General features: G+C 36.0%; 1 protein-coding gene across 4 annotated transcripts in view; it reads left to right on the top strand.

Moving 5' to 3' along the window:
• The window catches only part of LOC145683664 (RNA-binding protein 38-like), a 300,719-nt gene that overhangs the window by 191,694 nt on the left and 81,256 nt on the right, over positions 1 to 27,769 (top strand). For 2 of the 4 annotated variants that reach the window (XM_081755009.1, XM_081755008.1), the window contains exon 4: positions 23,773 to 23,823. The exons of the other annotated variants lie outside the window; for them this stretch is intronic. In XM_081755009.1, the coding sequence (XP_081611135.1) occupies positions 23,773 to 23,823 (51 nt within the window). The remainder of the gene's footprint in view (positions 1 to 23,772; positions 23,824 to 27,769) is intronic. 4 annotated transcript variants of the gene reach the window in all.

The following is a 27,769-nucleotide window of genomic DNA, read 5'->3' as shown; positions in this document are numbered from 1 at the left end:
TCTAGGGCGCTCTTGTTCCACTTTTCGGTTATCTTTTATCTATTTGGAGATGCCACATAATTACTGTAAAATTAGCTGTATTTTAATTTGACCGAGATACTGACCTCATGCCTACTTTCAGATAAGCTACAAACCGTTTATTCTCAGTCATTTTGTTCAGCATGACTATGCAGTCGAAATTTTAATATATATATATATACCCTTAGTTCTAACTTCTAAATTTTATATAACCGACCTTGTGGCTGAATGTATCAGACATCCGAAAGCGTTGTCAGAATTTGACCCTACAAAGCGGAAAGGCGATATCATAACGTTCGGAGTGCTGAACATTGGCAATACAGCAGCAAAACTAGTTTTTCTGTGTCATTTGAAGTACTGTTCAAAGCTCTTCTTTAGAAGGGCACATTTTCAGTACAGCAACAAAGCAGGTTTTTCTGTGTCATTTGCGGTACTGTTCAAAACTCTTCTTTAGACATGGGACATTTGCACTGAAGCCCTTATGCTATTAGAAAACACGGCAACGAGAAAGACAATTTCTCCCATAAATCTTGATCAACATAACAAGTATTTTCGTCGGAACTTTTCCTAATCGCGCACAAAAACTTGATATTCACGCTTTGTCATGTTGTTGAAATAGTGACGTGGCATCAGAACATCGGTCACGCGTCGCATTGGCGACCGTCTGAGCTGGAAATTTCTGCATGTACTCCAGTGATAGTCAAACGCAAGATTCACCACTATAAAATCCTTCCATCTTCTTTCTGAATTGCAGAAAAAATGTATAAACTCCAATGGGAACTGAACCTGAGTCTGCAACACCCAAGATTGCAAAACTTGCTATTTAACCATGAATAAAACGAAAAAAAAATCAAGTTAAATGCATATCCTTTTAGTAAGCACCTGCACGTATCATTCCATCTTAAAACTATTTGAGACACTTTTGCATAATAGCTTCCACACCATAATGACTCACAATTTGTTAGCCCATTACTAATTAGAATCCATATCGGCTTGATTCCAAGTGCAGTGTCATGTTTACATGTAACGTTTCAATTTAAAAGAGGTGTAGGAAGCAGATCTGCATTTAGATTGCTCTGCCAATTTGGCACGACTTCATAATAACTAAGAGAATTCCTATCGGGTCAAACAATAATGTTATTTTATTATGTTTCGAAGATAGAGAAGTCTCAGCAGTATTTATAATGCTATAGTGATGGTGGTGTAACATAAGATACTTGATATATAAAATTGAGAATACTTGATACGTGATTGGGTAGACCATTTTTGAAGAAAAAATTAACTGAAACTTTAACGTATCATATTAGTACAGTGTTTCAAAACTGCGTTAAAAAATCATTCTTCATTGATTGAGTATTTATTGCAAAAAATAAGTCCACGATGCATTTACTTAACGTTTAACCTCAACGGTTAACATTTTAACGTTTAACCTCAATGTTTAACATGTTAATGTTAACCTCGCCTTAAAATTTAACAGGTAAAGATTTAACGTTTAATAGATTACTGTTGAACCTAAACGTAAAGTTTAACAGGTTAACGTTAATCTCAACTTAAGTTTAACGGGTTAATGTTTAAACTTTACTTAAGATTTAAAAAGTTAACGTTTTACTTAAACTTAAGGTTTAACAGATTAACATTTAACTTCAAATTAAAGTTTATCAAGTTATGTTGAGCGTCAATTGAACGTTTAACAGGTTAACTTTTAATATTAATTTAACTTTAATAGGTTAATGTTAAACTTCTAGTTAAGGTTTAACAGGTTAATATTTAACCTCTATCTACGGTTTACATTACCTGAACTTATGGTTTAAAAAGTTAAGTTTTATTTTAAATTAAGGTTTAACAGGTTAACGTTTAACAAGTTGTGTTGAGTCTCAATTGAACGTTTAACTTAACGTTTAATAGATTAATGTTGAACCTCTAGTTAAGGTTTAGCATGTGAACTTTTAACAACAACTTAAGGTTTAACACGTTAATATTTAACATCAACTTAATGTTTAACCTCAACTTAGTATTTAACTTGTCAAAATTTCATCTCAACGTTATCATTGAGCTTAAAGTTTAATATGTGATCGTTGGAACTCGATTTAACCTTTAACTCGTTATTATTAAACCTTAAAATATCATTAAATAGGTTAACGTTTAAGTTCAACTAAATGTTTAACAGGCTAACGTTGAACCTCAACATTTAACTGATTAACGATAAACCCCAGCTTAACGTTCAATAGATTTTTTCATATAATTCCCACAATTCTTTTTCTAAATAGCAATTAATCACTTTTCTGCGAAAATTTGACTAAGTTTTGAAAGTCTATTACTCATGAACTAGAGGAAGATACACGCCCGTCTAGACAGCTTTCCTCTTTGCCCCTGCTGAATTCCACTAAATAGTCTGAATCATTATTGCATTATTTTTGCACAAAACAATGAAAAGATATGCAAAAAATAATCTTTGGGAAGTCTTCCACCCCCGCCAATCGGGAGCAAAAATGATTTGGTTTGTTTGGGTTTAACGTTCCACGATTATGCCTGGATGGCTAAGGGAGACGGGATCTACTGATTGCACTGGATACCGAACCACTTTTGCCGTTCAACTGTACCCCCACCTGGAATCGAATGTGGGACTAGGCGTACTAAAGACAAGCGTGCTAGCCACTAGGCGAAGCGGGATTCAGGCACAAAAATTGTCTCAATCGTTAGTGCATCGCTTCTTCACGTATAATTTCAATCGTGCACAATGCACAAACGATTCATGCCGTTTTAAAGCCAATCAGGAAGAAGATACTTGTGCCCAAATAGATACACCGAAGTCTCACACTTTCTTTCGTGCATAAAGGTGCACAAACTGCACAAACGATGTACTAACGATAGATCATTTTGGTGCCAATCGGAGAGGGTTGTGCTGTGGTTCAAACAATCTCCCAATGTTATTATTATTATTATTTAACTAACTAACTAACTCTATGGCCTATGGAACCCGGAAGTTCAGTGCCGCGTTCACAAAATCTCTCCACTGACATCTATCCTTAGCTAATTGCATCCAGTTTCTACTTTGTATTCCTATCTCTGCGAGATCCATCTTAATATTGTCCTCCCATCTGCGCCTAGATCTTCCTAATGGTCGTTTTCCTATGGGTCTACCAGTCAAGACTTTGAAAGCGTTTCTACTTTCTTCCATTCTAGCTACATGACCTGCCCACCTAAGCCTCCTAGACTTGACGACCCTAACAATGTTGGGTAAACCGTATAAACTATGTATTATTATTATTTTAATATCTTAAAATTACTTTGTGCATGAATGAGAATTTCAAGTGTTCAGACGATGCTAAAACCTTTGACACTATTTTGGTAGAGTTTGGTAAAACTGAGAGATGGGCTGTCAAAACAGTCGTGGAAAATATTTCACTTGCGAACTTAACAACTCAATGTCAAACTTCTGTGTTCGCGTAAGATATATTCTGCATTGGGAACCAAAGATCTGCGCACGAAAATATTTCAAAGGGTAATAAACAAGTAAAGGTTTACGTGCATAGTAAGTTCCATCTAGGTTCGATGAGTACTCTACATTGTAAGATATAAACTCTATTAAGTCCAAATCCCAAATTTGATTATTTATTACCCGAAACCATAGGAATGTACAAATGCGTTCTTAGCAAGTCAAGATCTATCATCACACCATGTTTGCTCAAGATCGGATCACTTCCGTAGATGGCATCCTCTATTAACAAGTACGCGTGGCTTTAGTGAACCGGATTTCGTGTCAGATTCTCTGTGGGAGGATATTGTACTAAATAGTCTAGTTGCTGAAATGGATCCTATAAAGTCTCAATACGCCGGAACTGTGTACCAAAGGACACACGCTAGCCACTAGATCTGCGAAACGTGCTTATGTGGTCTGACATAGGAACAGCTAGTTACATCATTCCAATTACCTGTGACACGTATAACTCCTATCGACTACTGGGTTACCTTATTTGATAATGATTTAGATTCCAATATTCTAACCAGTGATGTCCAACGTTCTTCCATGATCAGATACACTTGACTGATGCCGTTGGGTGTGCGTGCACAATCTGACGATTGCTTCCCATGATCACATATGAGGAACAACAACTACTACAAATAATAATAATAATAATAATAATTATTATTATTATAAAGTAATGAATTCATTTGTTACCTCTGACCTCTCTCGTGGCTAAGCGGTTAACATACATCCTTCTGACGTGGGAGAACCGGGTTCGCTCATGTCGTTCGGATCCCACATTAATCTGTAAGTCCACATCTCATATACTCTCACTGCTAAAAGGGACGCTCAAGTTAAAATGAAATCAAATCATTTGTTACTTTTGACACTATCATTATTATCGAAAGAATATAAACCTATATGTTACACGTTTGAAATAATTTTCATTTGAATTCAATATACAGAAATCAGTGTATGATTCAAGAAGAATTTGTATCGAGATCATTTTTAATTTATTATCCAGAAGCATTCTTAAGTAACTAGTTTTTTGAAGGGTTTTTAAAATATCAGTAAAATACACGTACTTGTTCTAAGAAATGACTGCAAAACTATTTAACACCTAGATATTCAAAAATGTGTTTGTCGTGACTAATGTCAGCAAAGTTAAATTTCATTTTGGAAGGTGCCAATAAAGCATGTCACAAGTGTCGTGTTCGACAGGACTCTGCTAATGGATTTTAAAAACTGAAACTTTGATTAATTTTTGAATAATTTAAAGATAGTAGTGGTTAAGCTATAATTCTTTCCAAAGTATGAAATATCTTTAGAAACCAAAACTCTATCTCAGTCACTTTGCAGTTTCGTCGGTTCTGCTGTCCTTCGTCAACAATATACTTTATTGGTATAAGGTACTAATAGTTTGAACATTCTTAGAATACTTATTTTAACGCGTATCTGTAAGTTCACTTTCACGTAATGTTCTGGTATAGTGAGACCCTGTATTGTAGATACTAAGTTACAATTATCCACAAGCATTCGAAAATTATCCAAAAAGTATTATTTCTGTTCCAGGTTTTTAACAACAGAATCCGGTGAATTATGTATGATACTGAAAATAAAATTAACCCTTGTACAACATATGGAAGTTAAAGATAAAAGTTCGATATCAGCAATGACATAATAGAATTAACTGAATTGGTCAATTGCATATGTGCAAAAGAAGATCTCTGAGATATAAAAAAAAATTACCGATCGAATGACTGAGAGGGATTCAAGATTGTTCTTTCAAACATTCGAAACAGTATGTTACAATATATAAGCATGTTTGGCGTGGATATTTGAAGTTTCGTATATTATATAGATTCATATATATTTTGAAGTTTCTTGTTTTTTTCTTGGAATGCATGCTAACGGTTGGAAAAGAAGTTGAACTACAAACTAAAAACTCACGAATTGTTTGTTTATTTAGTGAATTTGGTGCGTTGGAGTGGTGTTTCCGCTTTCTCTATTTTGCACTTTCGTTACTGTTTTTTTTTTATATTCATAAAAGTATTATTCAAAACATTGGTGTGCTTTTTCTTCTTTGGGTTTGATGTGTTTACTTAATCATACATACACACATATTTTATATTTCGAACACTTCATTATACGCAAAACACTAGAACAATTTCACAAAATCTGTGACCAAACATTAATATTTCGTAAAGTTAACATCGTCGTTTTTATAAACACTTTCAAACATCTACTTTAGTGCAAGGCTGATTCATGTTACTGACTTTATAATGAATAACGTAATAATTTATTTGGTTACAATCGATTTTGGATTTTTTTTCCCGTAGTCGTGTACATAATAAATCAACTTCAATTTACACTAATGACTATTCGCATTTTTCCAAACAAAACTTTACCATAGAATTATATCGTAAAATAAAAATAAATAATAGAATTGTTTGAATTTCTGAGTAAATATCCATATAGAAAGAAAAGAAAATTAAGTGGTAATAAATTCTAATATACCGCGCTCACTCTGTTCAAGAAAACAGTTTTAGCTAAATGTGGTAGGACTTTACCTTTACGTTTCAGTTACACTGTTGTCGTAGAATGTAATACTTCAATATTTAAACAAAATCATTATGCCAGTGTCAGATATCCCATTATTCTTTCATTACATTTTACTATTCAATATAACTTCACAGTTGTTTCACGTGTTCCAAAATCGTTGTATTTATTCACAAATCGCTGAGGTACACGAGAAGTATAGAAGTGTAATGAACCTTTGTATTTGAAGATTTAAAAATTGATATCAGAAAATAAGAGAAATGTGTTATTTTATTTCAACAAGTAGAACGTATAATTTCGACTTATATCCCACAAAAAATGTGATTTTCGAAGAAAAGTAAACGGTAGTTGACAATTGCAGGCTAATGTTAAAAAATACGTATAACATATGGGTACCAGTTTATTTCATTGATGGAGTTATTCCTCCGCACCGTGTGTATAAGTACAAGTTAAATTAGATATATACATAGTTTTGTTAATAACTAAATCATATTAGTGTCTTATGTAGTTTATTAGGTATGCCACCAAACGAAACAAATTTCCATATGTACAACAAAATTTCTAAATTTATAAAAATATGAGGGTTAGTCTTAAAAAGCAACTTTTGCACTACGACATTAAATTTATATTTTATTTGTGTACAATGCACACGCAGTATTTCTACAGGATAATAAAGGATTATTGATAGAACTCAAAAACTTGATTTTTTTTTTCAATATGATAATTATGCTAGCTTAGCGGTACCATCATGTTCTGATAGGAAGGCATCGAGCCATTATTTCTCTACTTTTTACTGCACTTAAAACAAGATCCGAAATTTTTACATTTTTAAATATTTATCTGAAAGCACATTTGGAAGTTTCCAGAATCATAACATGATTTATGTACAATAATAATATTTACAGAATATCAAAATATGCAGATATGTTTTCGTAGGTTTACTTATGTAATCCTTTATTTTTTTCAAATGTGAAAATTTAACGGATATTAAAAGAGATTTTTATCTTACGGTTTTTAATATATAAATTTCAGTTTATATTTGTTTCTTCTAACTTGCGAAAAGATCATATATTACATGTGCGAATATATATCAAAAATTGTACAAAGGGTATAGATTTTAAAAATAATTGATGACAAGGAATTTTTAAAAAGTGCATGCTGGTTTCAGCCTTTCCGTTTAAAATAAATTGTTGGCCATGTTAAAATCAAGGTATGTTTTTTTTAGTTGATTGGGACTTTAAAAAGTGAGCTTTCATATCATTCCTAATGTCCCTTGTACTCTATCCTCAGCAACATAATTCTAGCAAGCCGTAGTTCATGTGTGTTTATATATTGAAGTGCTGAGTTTTATGTAGCAATGGGTTTTTCTTTGTGGTGGTATTTTGTGAATCTTTTTCTTACTTTTCCTTAATCAATAGCGTTTCATAGTTATCAAATAAATTGACTCTAGTTGTGTGACTTTTCCACTAATATTTTATCCTTGTGGGTGCAGTGGGTGTGGTTTGTACTGACGATTTACATTTGGAAATATTTCATTATGTATTTTGAATGTCTTAATTATGATTGTTATTTTGTAAAATATAGATTTTTCTAAGAATACGCAGTGTGAAGCATTAAATTCCAGTACAAAATAAATTATTTTACACTGCACCAGAATCTTTTCTTTGGAAAATGATTAAGAAGACCATTGAAATCGTAGGTTGACCAAAAAATTCAGGTATCAAGTGTACGAATTATTGTGTTTTGATTTGTTGTTCTACAAGGACAACACTAGTCATATTAATCGAACGTTTACGAATATATAATAATACAGTGGAGGAGTATTTTTTCGATGTGATTTTTTAGGTTATATTTTAAACATTCGCTAATGATTTTCCTTTAAACAAAATTCTTCTATGATTCCATTGAAGTACTCTTTGTACACTATTTGAACACAAAAGCAGTCGATTCTAAGACAAGAGCTCCAACTATTCGTTCACGGTGACGTGAAAAAATCATAGGATTATGTATTAACCCATTGGGGTTCACTGAGTCGGTTCTTCCAAGTGGAAAATTTATAGTTAAAATATGATGTGAAACATTTTCTGTGAAAGAATAAGAATGTGAATATAAGTAATTTTTGTCAATACACAGCACTAAAATTTGAAATGACTTATGAATGGTTTTTACCAGTATTTTAGAAACTCTAACCTTACCTGAAAATGTAGGAAGTCTATCAAAATTTGGTAGAACTGTCTACTCGAGTAATGTCACCCATTGGGTAGTATGTTAATTCTCTGCCCCTGGTAGTGAATTTTTTTTTACCCATACTCTGTAATTTTTGAAGAAATCCACTTTAAATTATCTGTTTCCAGTCAGTTTTGTTTTTTGGGTTTGGATTCAGTCATTGACATAACTTTCATTGTTGTAATCATCCTAATAATCAATATTATCATAGCCTTCGACATTGTCATCGTCGGAAATTTCATTACCAGGTTCAACAATGATGTGTGTACTAACAGTGATCTATTGTCTTCTTCCTTTTAGTTGGAAATCTTAATTGCTGTGATTGTTTTCACTTTTCATATCACCGCTTGCTTCAGAAAATTCATCTCCTGATTCCGGATTACTTACTAGGGAAGGTCGTGAGGTGTTACTCTGACTTCATATTGATACTATGCTCAATCGACTCGTTTTTACATATGAAAGAATTACAGTGTGTTCGAATTATGAGGGTTCAAAGTTCAAAATGAACATATTTTGCAAAAGGTTTGAAGTAACTATTTTTTGAGATACACGTTTCATTTTTGATCGGGGGTTTTCTCGGCTGCCCAGCACAGTGGTGACGTCAAAACGTACGCATTTTGCAAGATAATGACACTTATTGTATAGGAGGTGAAGGGTAATAGTGTTTTATAACTTGCTAATTGCCTTCTGTTTGACACACCGGGTCGATAGGCTGATAAAATGTATTTTCCACCCGTATTCGACTGTATGATTATTCAAATGGCATTTTCCCGTGGCTTTTAAATTGAACAATGACATTTGTCTCGGAAACGCTTGGCCGCAGAACTAACGTGAACGAGACTCCGAATCCAGTCGGGCTCTTTGAAAGATAGTGTTTCAATATCTCATCAATAGCATTTTTTAAAAAAATAATTTGTCAACGGATTTTAATAGTGGTTGTTGGAAAATAGTTACCAAACTTCAGGGAATATTTTACGATAATCGGTCATAAATGTGGCCAGAAAGCAACAATCAGCTAGCGACAATGTATGCAAACATCCAGTTTCTCCAGAATAAAAGCCACTTTTTTTACAGCAGCTTTGAGCGCACATTACCGCTAATCGTTTTCTTTTTTAAGTTTTCGGCCATTTTTTTCGCTGAATATCTTCAAATATTCCCTGGAGTTTGATCAATATTTTCCCATAATCGACATTTCAATTCACTGAAAACTAAAAAGCATGGCAAGTGTGCATAAGCATAGCCCGAAAGTGCATAAGCCTAGCCCGACAGAGTTCGGAGTACCGCTCAGGATAGTTCCGCAGCCCACCGCTCTGGCTCAGCGCGATTAGTTTGAAACGGAAATTCCCCACAATTGACTACAAATGAAATGCCGATGGTGTAAACTGATATTCGTATTCACTGCCAGTGCCAACCTGTGTTGAATAATTTATTTGGAATAATTTTAGTTTAACAATAAACTGATTTTTTGTTTCCCATATATGATACCATGTTGTGCGCCCTACTGTAAAATTGTTGTTGGATAGGTGATCTGGGCAAAACAACACATTGGTGACATCGCCTTTTAAGAAAATATTGGTCTCATTCCTACCTACAAAAGGGAGAAAACATCACAATATGGATTATCAAAAGGTTAATTATAAATACCTTGAAGTTCTTTACTGAATTTCGCACGTCTGGCAAAGCGTTTTGGAGACAAATGTGATTATTCAGTTTCAAGTTGACCACACAGGAAAGTGATATTTGGATGATAATACAGTCGAATAAGGGTAGAAATACATTTTATTAATCTATCGATTGTGTACCAAACAAGAGGCAATTTGCAATTTTTAAGACGCTATTACCCTTCACTCCCTCCCTAAGAAGTGCCCTTATCTTGCAAACTGGGTATGTTTTTACCTCACCACTATGTTGGATACTCAAGAAAACCCCCCGATACCAAAAATGAAGTGTCTATCTCAAAAAGTGGTAACTTTAAACTATTCGCAAAATCTGTTCAATTTTTAACTTTGAATGCTCGTAATTCGAACACCTTTTGATCGAGGATTTCTCCGTTTGCGTAATTGTTTCATATGTAAAAACAAGTCGATTGAGCATGGTATCGATATGAAGTCAGAGCAACATCTCGCGACCTTTCCTTGTTAGAATTTACTTGACTTCATAGGATGAAAGATATTGCTCGTTTGTTTCTACAGGCCACCATTCTGAATTTTATAATATTAACTAACTTTGAAATTCTGAGAGCTGTTAATAGGTGGTACTACCGTTCTGTAAAAGCCTACAACGTGACAGATATTTTCTACTTTACAACACAAGGCTAAATACATAAAACGTATATATACGTTCATACCACATTAGATCCATCTTCTTTCTGACGTATCACAAACCACACAGGGTTAAAATATTGTAAAATTCTTTCAGTTCATAAAGTAAAGCAATTAATGTACTCGGAATTTTGGACTTTCCCTTCACCTTTTATGATAAAAAAGTCTTCTTAGATACAAAATTACAATAAGTAGTTCCTCTAATATATTGGGTAAAATTAAGATAGGAACCCGGTGGCCAAGCGTCGTGGGCTTTTGCAGGTGAGGTTTTTGTCGGTTACCAAGCGTCGTGGGCTTTTGCAGGTGAGGTTTCTCTCGGTTACCAAGCGTCGTGACAGGGGTTAAGATGAGGGCTCTCTCTCGGTGACCAGGCGTCGTGACAGAGGGTGGGAACCCGGTGACCAAGCGTCGTGGGCTTAAGGAGAGGTACCTCTCGGTGACCAAGCATCGTGAGGAGGGTTTTAGGTGGTTCGATCAACCTGGGCAGATTGATGCTCGATGGTGCGTGCTGCTCTCTTGTATTCTGGAGTGTCGGCTGCCATCGATGATCTCCGTCTTGCCAACTGCTGGTGAATGTGGGCGACTCCTCTTCGGATCCGTCGTCTGCGTTGTTTTGTTTACCATTAACACGTGTTAGTACACATGGTTATCGCATGCTTTGGGGACATACGGAACCTTACAGTATCTTCAATTTCCTCTTCTACTTGAAACTTTTGTTAGAAGTTCATCTTGCTTTATCAACTAAGGTATTAGTAGTATATGACAGTCCACAATTGCAACTTAACCACAAGTTATCAATAAACAAATAGGGAAATTCTATTTATTCTTTTATTATCTTCACTCTTATTATTCTAATCTTACTTCAGTATTGTCTTAATTGAGCACACGGCACCTCTTTATACATTGACTTTTTAAATCTCTTAAAAATTCGTCTAGAACCCAAAATCACTCAAACTCTAGCTTTTACAAACTATTCGATATACTCTTATTTTTATTATATGTAAGATATTCTATTATAACTTCTAAGCATGTGATTAAATATATACCACTTTCTGCCGTAACTACAACTTACAATGCAGTTGGCATTACATCCCTTCATCATGTAAGAGAAAATTTGTACTTACAAATTACAACTCTTTTTTTCTTTCACTAGAGTTCAAAACTGATTAGTTTACTTTCTTATTTTCTGTACTTCTGTTATCAATCCAAATTAAAGGTTTGCATTAAATAAATTAGTTTTTCTCTTCTGGTTATTTGATCATTTGATCTGGAGATCCAGAAAGATTAGCACTGGACCTACTAATTTCATTAGTAATCTTCATTATCCGTATAGATGAAGATGGTCGCCATAATATCACTATCCAGAACTTCCTCCTTTTTTCCCAGATCAGTGCTAATTCAAACACAGATTAATTTCTGATCCATGTATGTAATGTACCTTTAAAATATTTCGTTATCACTGAATAATACTTTACGTATTAGTAATGTTAAAAAGGTTGTTATGCGTAAGTTTGACCAAACGCAATTCTTTCCTGCCCCTCACGTGCAGATTTAACTCGCTTTACTTGGTCATGCACATCTGTTATTGTATTGTGCGAGCTGTGAAAGAGTATTAGGGTTTTCTTGCTGGGCTAAAAATCCCGCCAAATTTATGCCGCTTTCTGGAAGGTCATGTTGTGACTTTTTACGACGTAAAGTTTAGTTAGTGTTTCAATGATCAAGAAGCCGTCCAAGAACATGATTGTGACATTAACTTTACTTTAATAATAATAAAAAAATGTGATCGGCAAGTATAAGGATTCCGTGTCCGTAACACTCAGTTGTCCAACAAAGGGGACAAGAATACGGCCGTGCACACAACCCACACCCAGTATACAGGGTAAACTTTGCAGAAAGTCATGCAAGAGAATTCCCCAATCCAAAGAGAGATGACGAATCGTCTACATTTAGCTTCGGGAATATCTTTCACCAATTACTGAATCTCGAAAAGATGTTCAAGTCTAGAGATCTTCATCGTTCTTACCAATGCCTACCGACAAGAACGCAACTGTAACGCTATGAAGCTGTACAACTGATATGTGGCAAAGTAATGGTGTCGGTACATCACTACATTGGATGAGACGTGGGTGTAAATTTCCGACTGTAACGAACTAATTGTTATTATGGACAATGCGTCAAAAAATGTAGATACGAGCTTCCAAAAAGACTTTCCCGAAAGAGTTCATATTGGCTGCCGGCTACTGTTACGGAAGCTAACTGAAGACTTTCAGAGTAGAAAAGAATTCTATTATCAGCTCACAGTACTAACAGGAAGAGATCCTGAGGCCAATCTATGAGTAGAAGCTACTAGAAATGTTCGGAAAGGAGACCAATGTAGTCCGCATTCATAAGGACAAAGTTTCATCACAGACCTCAAGATCATCCCTCACATTCTACCAGAATATAATAAGGCTACTGGAATATAAGCCATACTCTTGAAGAAGATACCTGTAAAGTCTCCAGATGAAAGTTCAACGGACGTTTATGGATTTGGACTGCTTAAAAGGACTTTGGACAAGAGGCTTGTGAAAACTGCTAGTAGACTCTGGAACGTTCCAAAAGAGGAAGGGAGCAAACTCTCCCTAGTAGTTCTCAAATGGGAACTTTTGCAACGGAAACTACGTTGCTACAAACCACGATAGATGCATCAATCATTCCCAAATATGGCACCAAAGGCTTCCGTAACTGTTTTGTACGTACAATTGGATCTCACATAACGTAAAAGAGCCTTTTATTAAGATGAGGTAATGGTAAAGATAAAATATGTAAAATAAACTAACAAGTTGTGTAAATATGTAAAATAAACTCATATATTTTAAGGAAATGATTTCACACATATTTACATAACTTGTAAAAATATTACAACGTAGTAGTCCAAATGTATCTTAATTGATTTCACTTCACCAACTTCAGTTGCCTTCATCAGTAAGACTGAGAATTGCACATGAAAATTTCTTCACTTTGCAGAATGTCATTTTACACATTGAAGTGCGCCCAGTTGAAAAAAATGATGACGTTTAAGTTCTCCTTTATGTAATTCCAGTATACGTAATATAGAACTTGCTTAAAGAAGTTCTGATGCAAAATGTTTGCAGTTGTTGATAAGTTAAGAGAAGAGCTGAGTACAAGAAATTTACGTTAACAAAAGCTTAAACTTAACTATTTTTCAATTGGACACAAGTAAAGTGCAAAATTATATTCTTTGTAGTGAAAAGAAATTCATGTGAGTTTACTTGAGCTACTGACGAAGGCGATGGAAAATGCTGAAACAATTAAGGACAATTATAGTACATTTGGACGCCGTAAGTTACAATTACTAACATATGTTTATTTTACGCTATGCACAAACACATTCTCGTCTTTTAATCATATAAAAAATAAATAACGTGTAAAAGGCAAACACAAACATTAACATATGTACGGCATGTTGCTGACCTGACATGCACGTGCAAAGATCTTAAAATTTATGCATAGTACACTCACAGATGCATAAAATTAAAAAGAAAAGATGCTGCTTAGGTTCGCAAAGAAAATGTTCTATCTTCGTCTCATCATTTGGCTGCAAAGATGAGTTCAAACTGTCTTTTTTTCTTGTTTGTGTGTGGTACTCGCTTCTTGCTTGTTCTTTACCACCGCGCCTACACACTTACAGCCCACGGTAACAGAAATAGAGCACCTTCCTTCCTGTGACTTCCACCAAAGTTCACTGGGGGGAGGAAAAGAAAATGCTCGTCGCTCACTGCACCAAGTCTATTCTGTAGACAATGTTGCTTCGTCGACAACCAACGGCAACAAACACCTTTTGACACTTTCCAACACTCACGCCTAAACTATGAGTTTAGAATATAAACTCAGTGATTCTATTGTTTCATGAACCTTTACCATAAATCAGAGCCGAGATGTAAAGCTACATTATTTACTTTCAATGGTATTCAAAACTGATTACCTTATCTTCTGTACCACTGTTCTTGTTCCAAATCTGGAAGCCAAAAAACACAACATAGTTTCTTCATTTCTTTTATGTTTGATTTGGAGTTCCACAAAGAATAATGCTAGGCCCACTAATTTCATTGTTTGTTCTCATTATTCACATATAATTAAAACCTATTGTATTGTACTCTCCGAGTCGTTCAAAGTTGATTTACTTTCTTTCTTATTTCAAATCTGAATGAAAGGTGAAAACTTTTACTTTCTTCGTATTTTTATTACGAGTATGTTTGCACAAGGATCAACACTAGGCCAATTAATTTCATTATTTGCGGTTATTGGATTTATATGATTATAAAAGGAAAGCTACACTATTTACTTTTGTTGGATTTCAGTATATAATTTATCTTCTGTTGTTTCGTATGAGGAAGCTTAAAAAAAAAAAAAGAACCATAATTTCTTTTTTAAATTAGACTTCCAAACGATGCTATGCATTAGTGTCGGAAGTCTTATGGAACAGCTGTGTCAGTCCGTCTATCGGTGTGTTGACAGGTATCAGAACAAAAACGGTAAGAAATATCAAGAAGCTTTTCTTGTAATCAATTCAGCGTCCCAAGAATAGGTTCCGTCTTCTCCGTTAATCTATTAGTCAAACCGGAAAGGGTTGAAACTAATCATTTCCGGTTTCAGTGTTTATCGCCGGTGAATAAAAACGGCAATAGATAGCGACAAATGGATTTCAGTAATCGATTCAACGCTTCAAGAGAATATACTATTCTCATCCGCATCGTAAGACAAAAATACATGTATAATATTATGTTTTGAATATTATCGATCAACTGTAACATTCTTCTTCCTCTCCGTCGTTTTTCATCCATTAAACCTGTTATTGTATATCTTGGAAATCAATTTGTACGTAATCAGTTTCAAAAACAATTTCTTTTTCATCTCTTTATTTACTCCGATATTATTTCTCTAATACCGCTTTGTTAGTTTTCCGCTCCAAACCGCTATGTCACTCTTCTCTGCGATCATATTTTCAGGAATACTTCTATTCGTTTTCTGTAATCAGCGGCGGAAATCTGTTATCAACATTGGGGGGCGAGGGGATGGGTAAGACTGTTCCCATAACCTTTTTTAAGCGATATTTATGAAGTTGAAAAATAATGCTTTGAAGGATTAGGGGAGCAGAGTTGTCTTCAACATTGGGAGGCGGACAGATTTTAGGCTTATTGTAGGGGGACATCAATTTCATCTCACTTTCCATTAGTCTATGGCAATCGGACACAAATCATCACATTTCTCCCCCCCCCAAAAAAAAACACATTTCTAATCGGATTATTGGGGGGAACAGTTCCACCCAGTTCCAAGATTGGAGGGGACATGTCCCCTCATCTGTCCGTGATTTGTACCAGTGTCTATACAGTACAAAACTCCACAGGAAACATTTGATGAGCTTTTTCTGTAACTGTTTATATTCAGTGATTCATAAAATATAACTTATTTCTTTCTTTCTAAAACCTCATTGCGCTATTCGTATTCTTGTTTCCGATTCCCGGTTGGAAAGATGTAAGAACCTTTTCAAGTGAGCCAACCTGAATGAGATTTCCTTCGTTCACACCAGTCAAATGTCAGGATGGTACCTAACTTACAGGTCTCAGGCCGCTTTCTTTCTTCCTTAACCACTTCCCCGAATAGTGTGATCACCAAGGAACATTATCTCTCATACGCGACAGGCTTAAGGCCAAAAATATGTATGAACAACTAAAATAAAATGTTTCCTTCTCCAGTTCACATTTCATTCATAAGAAAATAAAGAGATTTAAAATTTGCTGCCTTTTTCCATGACTCAAATACTCACTTCGAACGATTGGACGTGTGATGTATTTTTACTCTTGGAACATCTACATAGAGAAATAGGAAAGCCAAGAAATAGATTATGCAAGGCGGGAGAAAGGTGCAGGGAAGTATTGACAATGTAAAATAATTATGAACACATAGGTACTCTTCCTTCAGAAAAAATTATGTTTGCCTGTTACTTGTCTTCTTACCAATGTCGGGTTGCCACATTCAGTCCTTATTTTAATTCGTTTGGTTGACTAAGAAAAGGAAAAGCAAAATATGGCATCGTAGAGCATCAAATTGCAGAGACTGATCTAGAGCAAAATAGTTTAAAGGTAGTACTTAAAGGGATGGTATCTTCAATCTATCAATCTCCTCCAGAGACTGCCATTTTGCGTCATGTTCACGCTCCTTCGTTCTCACAATTTTTAGTTGGGTCCACGCTCACTCAGGCTCTCTATCTTCAATAGAGATCGCACTCTTTGCTCCTTACTACTCCCAATAGTCCAGGAAAGTCAGACTTTTATCTTGCGAAAATTAGTAGAAAGCTGAAAATTAGCACAGTAGTCGTTTTTGATGTGCTGAACAACACATCAAAAATCCCCGAATCTCCTGTGGCTGTGTCCTGGAATTCCAGATCCCGGAAAGTCTGGAACGTTGGAGAAACTCAGGCAACCACTCGAATCGAGCTTACTGGCATATGTTTCATACTATAATGCTCATGTAGGAATCAATTGATAGTTTCTACACAGGCCTATAATTTTTAGTACCTCTTGTTTGTACACTATGGTAATATTTGGCACGCGAGCCAAAAAAACCGCGAACATTTAATAAAAACATAGGTACTGTTTTCTTTTTATTCGCTGTAGTAACCGCGAAACCATTGTATGTATCAACAAGCAAATAGATTTTTTTTTTAAATATAGCTTTAGATTTAGGCTATCCAGAACTATCTTTACTATTCGCCTATCACCAATAATAATGAAGTAAGGGGCATCCAAACAAGGGCGTACGCGCTATGGTTTGATATATTACAATTTGATGGCCTGAACTGACTAACTTCATTCGGTCTCGCACTCACTCGGGCTCCTCATGCTCAATAAGGCTCACACTCTTTTCGACTTACTATTACTGTACGAAAGAGGTTGGCATGCTCTCGAGCTCTCTGTTTTTAATACAGGTTACGCTTTTTCGGAACTACTACTCTCAATAGAGCTCAAGCTGGTTAACCTCATTGGTACTCAGGCTCGCTCGGGCTCATAATCTTCAATGTTGTTCACATTCTCTCGGGCTTACTGTTCTCAATGGAGCTCACGCTCTCTCAGATCATTGCTCCCAATGAGACAGTATTCCCTTGGAGTCGCTATTATCAATTGCCTCACGCTTTATCGGGATTTTTACTCCCAATGAAGCTCACGCTAAATAATCTCAATGAGACTCACGTTCGCTCGCGCACACTATCTTCAATGGAGCTCGCGCTCTCTCGAGTTGACTCAATGAAGCTTGTCTCACTCGAGCTGTCTCGCTACTCTCAAAGGGGATCTCAGTGGGGCTTGCACTCGAGCTCACTGTCCTCATTTGGGACCAGCGTTCGGAGCTTCTAACTGGGATTGCAGTTACTCGGTATAGTGCTTATTAACAATGGGATTCGCAGTATGTATATGAGATGTGTTCAAAAAGAAACCGAACTTCTGCTATAACATTTTTATTGTTCATTGTACATTTTAAGCACTGTCTCCCCTCAGAGTAGTGTCATCTACTGGCAATGCACCGTTCTCAATGTTTCTGCCATTTTTGAAAAGTCTCCTGGAACCCATTTTCTGAGATGTGCGGAGATTTCTTGTCTCATTGTCCTGAATCTCCTCTATGATTTGAAAACGGCCTCCTTTCAAGGTGATATTAAGTTTTGGAAGCAGAAAGGGCGGGGCCCGGAGAAGGGTGAATTCAGCACAACGGGAGTCAAAATAACTGCGGATGAGGAGCAAAGCGTGAGTAGGTGCACGGTGCACTATCCAAGTTTGGTTTTCCCACAATTCAAGCCTCTTCCTGCGCACATCTCTCAATTGCGTGAAAATGTCTTTGTACAACTGTTTCTTTACCATCTGACCACGCGATACAAATTCATGATGGACAATGCCTTTTCATTCAAAAAGCATAACTAACATCACATTGATCTTTGACCGATCATGAGTGCTTTTTTGGGACGAGGAGTCCCTGAATGAATTTGAAAAGCAATAGAAATGTCTCTGTAAATGGTTTGCCAAGTTTGTTGCAAGCTTTCACTCACACGTGTTGCTCTTCAAGCTTTTCCATTGTCATTGTATCATTAATCTGACGAATAGCTTGTGTACGTGGTCAGTTCCGCGGCTGGAACTCACCAAGCCAACTAACGGTCATAGCGAAAAGCGGGAAATGGCAATTTGCTGTCTAAATATGGCGCTAGGCCGTAGCACGCTCCCCCTGCTTGTTGGCGCGCTATTTCAAATGTTCAGTTTGTTTTTGAACACAGCTTCTACATTACGGTCAACTGGATATTCTCTCGAGTTTGCTACCCGAACTCTTAGTTATTGAACTTGGTTCTGGTTGAGCGAAGCCCCATGTGATCAGTGAGTAAGGAGCCCCATTGAGGACAGCGAACCCAAGTGAGCGCAAGTCTTACTGAGGACAGTAAGCCAGTTCCCCAACGAAGATAGTGAGCTCATGTCCCATTGAGTCCTAGACTCGAGAATTTGAACATTTGTAGCTAGCTCTATTCAAAGTTCGTGATCGCCAACCTAAAGCAACAAACGACAGTTTCCAACACTTAAAGCCAAGTCTATGAGCTTACAGCCGCCATTTCGCTATGCGTCCACCCTTTTCGTGTACAAAGAGCTATTTCCACTCTCTTCTCAGTGTTACCTCTTACTTCTAATCAGACAACTATAACTCGACAAGTTTCAAACCAAGATGCGCAGATCGCTGCGGAGCACTTCGTATTCCGCCATCCTCCCCACTACTCTTCCATCCACTTGTCTGGCTTTGAAAGTTCCAGTGATACTAACTCAACAAACTTATGTTACAACAAATATCACCTGCTAAAATGTTTCAAGTCCGAATCTTACTTTTTTTAGTAGGTAAGCAACCTCATGGTAGAGGTCTGCACGAGCTCGGGCCTAGGGCCGGGTCCGGGCCGTAAATTTTTAAATAAACAATCATATTTCTCGGGACCTTTTCGGGCATAATACAACGATATTTTCTGGAGAACTTTTAACGCACACCTAAATTTGTAGCTTAAGACGCCCACACTTAAAAGCACTGTGCAATTGAGAGAAAAGCTGTGTAATAGAGAAAAAAACTGAAAGTAACAGAAATAAATATGCTTAGCTTGTCTGAGTGAAAATACTGCTTCTTACACTGAATTAAAGGAACAAGAGCATTGGGAACAACGTGTCTTGGTTTTTTCTTCAAAACAATGTCAGTTTATATTAAATGAGAATTTATATAATGACTTTTTTTTATATATAGAGAGAGAATTCATAGTTAACTAAATGTAAAGGATAACCTTTATTTCCTTGTTGTCTCTGAATCATGAAAGCTTTTAAACTGCAAAATTAAACATCTAATTGTTGCAAATAAAAAATACAATTTTGCCTTAATTGTTAAGTTTTTTGTAATTCGGGCTTATTTCGGGCTCATTTGATTATCACATAGGGTCGGGCCTAAATGCTAAAACATATTTTTTACTCGGGTCGGGCCTCATATTATTAATTCACGGGCCGGGCCCGTGCAGACTATCTCATGGATACACCGTAAGCAGTGACGCTTTCCGACGGGGCGATCCCTTCACGCCTTCTGAAAGGAAAATTTCTCTTTTTGTTATTATTTTTTCATTGGTACGAACTGGCACAGTCAATATACAGCATTTACACTCAAATGTCGTAGAGGGGGCCGCGGTGGCTCAGTAGTAGAGCATTCACCTCTGGTGCTTAGGGTCCCGGGTTCGATCCCAGCCCCCGCCAAGTGAACTTCGTGGTGGACAAACACCGTGTGCGTGGGTTTTCTCGGGGTTCTCCCGTTTCTTCCCACTTTCTTCATTCCACCATTTCATTCATTATTCATCATCACCGTCTCCTGTAGCCTAACCGGCATAACCGTGGGACGTAAAACTCAAAGATTTCATTTTTTCAAATGTCGTAGAAAATCCTCAGACCATTCCTCTCCTTGCAGATTGCAACACTGCAAAACATCATCGTCGCGGAGAAGGGAGTGGGGAAATGTAGGATTAGGTGCGCAACAGCTAGGCTGCAGCGTTCTGTTTACAAACTTTTTTACTTATACAAGTATTGCTTTTTTCGCCTTTGTAATCATCATAACGATATTGCTCCTTATAAGTCCTTCGGGTTATTATTAAGAACTTTTGTGAAATACATAAAATGAATACTAACCTCGGAGAAATGCGACAACCAACTGGATTTTGTGATATTCAGGTTTATTTCAATATATTTTATTTCACGAAACTATTGCTTCCCATAGTGTCTCCTTCCTATAATGAATATATAACACGAACGTTAACTTGTTGGTTCACGTAAGGTATAAGCCAAATACTTCTTAAGTTGTCGAGCCAAGTATTGAATTTTTGAGCCATAGAAATTTGCTACTTACTTATTGAATCTCGTCCGGAAAGTAAGTGAACTCATTCAAGTCTAAATCAAGAGAGATTTATATAAGCGTATGGCAACACTGTATTTAGGTTTTAACCTGTTCTGTTATCGCATAAAATAATATACATAATATACAAAAGAAGTAGAAAATTTAAATATGGTATAAACATTAGATACTAGTGTAAAAAATAGTGTCAATTCAAGTAGTCACCCAAACAAACGATCTACTGAGAAAGAAAATAAAAATAGAAGAAATTAAGTACTTTTAAGTTGAATGTTTCTTTTCAGCAGGCGTTACATGAAAGATAGATTTGTGACTGTCAGATGACCCCAAAGGAAGGTAATAACACAGGGGAGGGTTTATTTGAAATAAATACAACTAACTAACTAACTAACTCTATGGCCTATAGAACCCGGAGGTTCAGTACCGCGTTCACAAAAGCTCTCCACTGACTTCTATCCTTAGCTAATTGGATCCAGTTTCTACTTTGTATTCCTATTCTGCGAGATCCATCTTAATATTATCCTCCCATCTGCGCCTAGGTCTTCCTAATGGTCGTTTTCCTATGGGTCTACCAGTCAAGACTTTGAAAGCGTTTCTACTTTCTTCCATTCTAGCTACATGACCTGCCCACCTAAGCCTCCTAGACTTGACGACCCTAACAATGTTGGGTAAACCGTATAAACTATGTAGTTCCTCGTTATGAAGCTTCCGCCATTCCCCATTCTCGTTCCTCTTGGGTCCGAATATTCTTCTCAGGATCCTGTTCTCAAATACTTTCAGTCTATGTTCTTCCCTCAGAGTAAGCGACCATGTTTCGCAACCATACAGAACAACAGGCATGATTATCGTTTTATATATTTTAAGCTTCAAATTCCTCGACAGAATTCGCGACGACAAGAGATTTTGAACCGAATAGTAACACGAATTCCCTGCTTTTAGTCGACATTTAATTTCTTCGTGAATATGATTTTCGTCTGTTAATATTGATCCTAAATATTTGAAAGTATCCACTTTATCAAAAGTATTATTTAATATTTTAACGCCTCCACAATTTGCCGTATTACGGTCCCGACGCACTTCCATGTATTTAGTTTTCTCTGCATTTACTTCTAAACCCATGTCCCTGCAAGCGTTTAATAATATCTCTGCATTTATTTCTACTGTTCTCCTATCATCCCCTATTAAATTTACATCATCAGCATATGCCATAACCTGGTGAATGCCGTTCAACTCTAGGCCCTGGTTGCTATCTTTGATTTTCCTTATGGCGTATTCCAGCACAAAGTTAAATAATAATGGCGAACAACATAATGGCGAAATAAATACAACAATGAATTTAAAATGTGGCAACACTGTCGTTGACATGTAGCCTTTAGATTCTTCCTCGCGCGTGTGCAAGTGCTAAAGTTGATATAGTGCAAGCGTCCTGTACACAGAAGGGCAATAAAGTTCCTAAACTGATTTCATAAAGTGAAAATATTTGCTGCAGGAAGGTGATGTTCTTACAACTTTCTACGTAATCACTTCTTTCGATTTACAGTTTTGCTCATTGGTACAGCGACTGGAAGTAGTTGGATAACTAATCTTCGATGCCCTTAAATTTTCTCATTATGACCATCTTCATGCGCTTCACGTCTTCAAACATGTTGCTTTTGATTCAAGTTTCAATTTCAAGAACAGCTCCACTATATCAAACCTAGAGAGTGTACAGTTGTATGGTAGTCACCAGTTGCCTAAAAACACTTACCAATGCTACAGTTGTGTGACGAAACATTGTCTTCTGGACTGACAACGTCAGTCGTTTGAAAAGGGAATTGTTTTGTGACACTCTCATGTACTTGTTCTAAACAGTACTTCAACTCGAAGGTATTATTCAGCAAGTGATATTTGCCTGTCTAATTTTCTCAATTTTACTGCATAAAGCTTGGTTAGAGATGCTAGTTCCATGCAGGGAACTTAACAGACTTACTGTGTAGCGTGTAGTACTGTTAAAATCCATGACTTTACTGCTGGACTATACATGTAGAAATTATCTTCAGTAAGTCGACAGACAATTGCGCTATCTGCATTTTGTCACTCCTGTGATGTTTCAGTTCCTCTGGTTGTAAAACCAATTCAATTCGGGAATTTTGGTATCCCGCACATCCCGCACTTTAGGTATCAAGTCATAGCTTCAAGTATCCAGATGAGGTGTTTCAACACCCACCACACAGTGTGGACTTAGCGCCTAGCGGTTGTGACACATTACTTCATATAAAGATAATAATTAGTAAAATTAAGCAGGAATTGGCTAAACAGATTTGGGCCGAGATCGGCTTAAAATGCATGGGTGTATATCTACTTTTGGGTCACCCTGTATAGAGCTATAGGAATGGTTCAACAGAAGAGTAGCCAAATTACGTATGTGACCATATTAGTGCAGTAGCTAATTAACTTCACTTAATATGTAATATAAAATGAAGATATTAGAATTAGTGAAAATCTCAATCTGTACTTAAAGAGAAAGGTAAAAATTCTTGTGTTAGTATTGAAATTTAAAAGTTGGTTTGTCTCTTCAAATTAAGATTATATATTTTAAATGTGTCTTTAGTATTTTTGGTAGATCATATTTGTGTGAATGTGTTCGACATGGGACAGGATGTCTCGTTCATAAACAAAAAAAGAGTTATTAAAAAGTTTCATCTAGAAACAATAATCGACTAACATTAAACTGATTTTTGTTCTTGCCAGGAACGGATTGGCACGAGTTATTCCAGGAGAATTGTTTACAGAAAAAGCCAGGTAGTTTGTTTATGCGTGTGCGTGTGTGTGTGTGTATTTGCTGGGGTCAATTGGTTGTTACTTTGTTGTTCATTGGCTCTTTTTTTATATCTTTCTTTCTTTTGTTATACGAGTGTAAGTCAAATTGAAAATTCGAGATAATTCACAAGAGCTCTCGTTTTGTCTTGTAAGTTGGCAACACTGACACCCAGTTTGTGGTTAAGGGTTAAGTTTTGAGTTGATTTGTGTTATTATGCATCATTGAGGTATGAAGGAAGGAAGCTACTATTTACATGGTTCCGAACCATGGACCAGGGATTAAGTCTGCGTAGTCAGTGCGTTAGTGTAGTTAGTGCGTACACGACCATCCGGCAAGATCACGCCTCAATGACTACGGTGTCTTTTTTGAGTAACTTTTGAGGACTAGATCGGTCACACTAAGTGCTGACAGCCATCGTACTCGTTGTAGAGATAATGGACAATAGTCAAAACAGACATGTATTATCGTAATGCTGAACTTTCATTACTCGATGGATTTCATGACTTAACGGCTTAAAGACACGCATTGTCACTATGCTGAACTTCCATTTGTCGATGGATTTCATGACTTAACGCCTTAAAGATTGATATCCTTTTTGTTATGTGACATCTCGGGTGGTTAAATGGTTTGGACCACATATTAAATTGTAGACTTATGTTTACCATAAACTGGAAACAGAAAGGAACTTCAGTGTTTGTTCTCAATGGAGGTTGGATTTGTCCTGATTATCTAAAGATACTATTAAATCTCGTATCTTTACATCGATGATTGTATAGAGCGTCACTTTCTAAGACTGAACATTTTTCTTGGGAATGATTTTTTTAAAGAAAGGAATGTCGGAACAGATACGAAGAAGAGTTGTTTTTACGCTCTAAAGAGGTTGCTTTACTCCTTTGTTTATTCAATGATCCTACTAAATAGGATTGTCGTTGAGCAAGTGTTGTTCCGATAGATCATATGCACTTTCCGAGACGAGACATCAGATTCATTATACTTTTTTGGAGACGATATGAGAGTAAATTTTCGTGTGGTAACATACGAAACGAAACAGAGATCTTTCAATGAAAACAGATAAACTTTCCAAGATACATAACGAAACAGAGACCTTTCAATTAAAACAGATAAATTTTCCAAGATACGAAACGTAATAGAGGTCTTTGAATAGAAACAGATACATTTTTTAACATACGAAACGGAACAGAGACCCTTTAATAGAAACAGATAAATTTTCCAAGATACGAAACGAGACAGAGATCTTTCAATAGAAACAGACAAATTTTCCAAAATACGAAACGGAACAGAGGTCTTTCAATAGGAATAGATAAATTTACCAAGACACGAAACGGAACAGAGATCTTTCAATAAATTTTCCAAGATATGAAACGAAACAGATATCTCTCAATGGAAACAAATTTTCCAAAATTCGAAACGGAACAGAGATCTTTCAATAGAAATAGATAAATTTACCAAGATACGAAACGGAACAGATACCTTTCAATAGAAACAGATAAATTTTCCAAGATATGAAACGAAACGGAGATTTTTCAATAGAAATGGATAAATTTTCCGAGACGAGACATTACTTTCACCTTTACTTTTTAAGACGAGACAATAGAGAATTTTCATGACGGAATAGATATAATCAGAGCTTTTCCAACAGAAACAGATATGTTTTCCGACACATCGTTTCCACCACACGTTTGCAAGAGGAGACTTGAAAGAATTCTCGTGACAATATACGAAAAGGGGCAGAACTCTTCCAATAATAGCAGATACTCTTTGAGACGACACATAACTTTCAGTACAGCTCTTTGAGACGAGTGGAGACGAGATATCATTTTTGTTACGATATGTAGGACAAAATAAAACTTTCCCAATTGAAACAGATAACTTTCCGAGACGAGACATCACTGTCACGCTACTTTTTCAGACAAGTTACGTTTAATTCTTGTCTCTACTACTAAAGTAATACATGTACAATGCTGGCTTTAGAGAAGTGTCATATTCTAAAGTCTCTTATCATCTTTAAGAAATAAAAGTATTTTTTCTATATAAAAAAAAGATGTTTTAAAAAATTCCGTACACACGAATCCTATATGCATGTTACAAAATGAGGGTCCAAACTTGCATTACTTTTGCCATATATTATCCAGGTTAATTAAGTGTCACTGTTGCCAACATAATGAATTAAGTATATATGCAAATGAAAACTTGAATCCAGTGTTTCGAATTTGTATAACACATGTAAGCATTTAATTTGACTTACTCTCGTAGTATTTAAAAAAAGAACTTCCTAATTTCCTTATGCTGGTTCGTATAAGATTAACTCCTTTTCTTTAGCATCTCCTGAGCAATGCACGATTGTTATGTTTTTTTTCTTTTCTCTGTATTATTCTATTATATATAGACTCTCTTGTGTGGAGGTGGTGGTGCTTTAGTAATTTTTGCTGTTTTTATCTTTCCTCAACAAAAAATATGGTTGATAGCACTTTTCTATACGTGTGTGGTGAGAACAACTTGGGTATCCTATTAGATTTATATACAGTAATAAATATTCATCTTTCAGACAGTTACTTCTCGATGCTTACGTATTGTATATTCTTATCGTCTTTGTACTAAGTTTAGATTAGTGTTACATATTTGCTTGCTGTAGTGTAGCGTTTCTCGAGCTGTGGTTCTCAAGTTATCTACTTGTGATACTCCTAGCTTGAACATTAGTCCTCGCAAGAAGACTGAAAAAAATAAACTATGCTAAAAGAGATTAAAGAGGATTCCATATTTTTGTATTATAGGCAACCAACATGTCTTTAAGATTGTGCAGGTTGCATAGAAGCTAGGGAATTCTATAGATTGTAAACGGGATACGGATATCCACCGTTATCAATGAAGATGTTAAGGTTGATTTAAAGGGACAAGTTTTGCCGATAGATGTCACTACGGTTTTGGTATCTCTCTTATGTATTTTTTTACCTTTCACGAAAATTCACGATTTCTCTTACAAATTTCAACTTACAGACTTCAAATTTTTAGAGAAGGAACTTCATAAGGCAACAATCCGTGTCGATTTTTTATTTAGAATTTTTTCGTTGTTGAAATGGCTTGATTGTTGAAATGGATATTCAAACCTTTAACAATATAACATATATAGAAAATTCTAAATAAAAAATCGGCATGGATTGTTGCTTTCGATAGGTTATAAAGATCCTTCTCGAAAAATTTGAAGTCTCTATGCTGAAACTTGTAAGAAAAATCGTGAATTTTCGTGAAAGGTAAAAACTACATAAGACAGATATGAAGACAGTAGTGACATCTATCGGCAAAGTTTGTCCCTTTATACCAAACGGATTGATTCTATTAATGAACTCGACTGATATAATTGCAATAAAAAGCTACATATCCTTGCATTATAGGTAACCAATGCGTCTTAACTATTGTGCGGGTTGTATAGAAATTAGGGAGTGTTATAGATTTTAAATGAGATATAGATAGGCACCAATAGCAATGAAGATGGTAACAAGTTGATTCCATTAACGAATTTGGCAAAAAAAAAAAAAAAAAAAAAAAAAACACAGACTTCAAACATTTACTTGCCTTTGAGAGTTATCATGTGGAGTAACAGACGAACGGACGGACAAACAGTACAATCTACGTGATCTAACTGTGTGATTCTAACGAAAACAATTACGTTCACATAGAATACTTGAGAATGTCAAACAGCTATACGAAAATTCAATAAGGTAAATATATATAACCTCTGTCCAGAAGTTCGGTGAATGACGTCATACTGGTTACAGTCGGTCGTAAGAGTGCAGCTCCTTCGCATTCCGCTCCGGACAGGTTACGACATGTCTGCACAAGTTCGCTAGCAACGGTGCTTGAAGTGTGATTATCGTGTGTAAACAGCACATTGTAGATTGAAGATGCAGT

Source organism: Thermobia domestica, chromosome 4 (genome assembly GCF_964235325.1).
Source record: "Thermobia domestica chromosome 4, izTheDome1.hap1.1, whole genome shotgun sequence".
NCBI lineage: Eukaryota > Metazoa > Arthropoda > Insecta > Zygentoma > Lepismatidae > Thermobia > Thermobia domestica.
The sequence above is the reverse complement of the archived record's forward strand: the minus strand, read 5'-3'. Positions and strand labels throughout refer to the sequence as shown.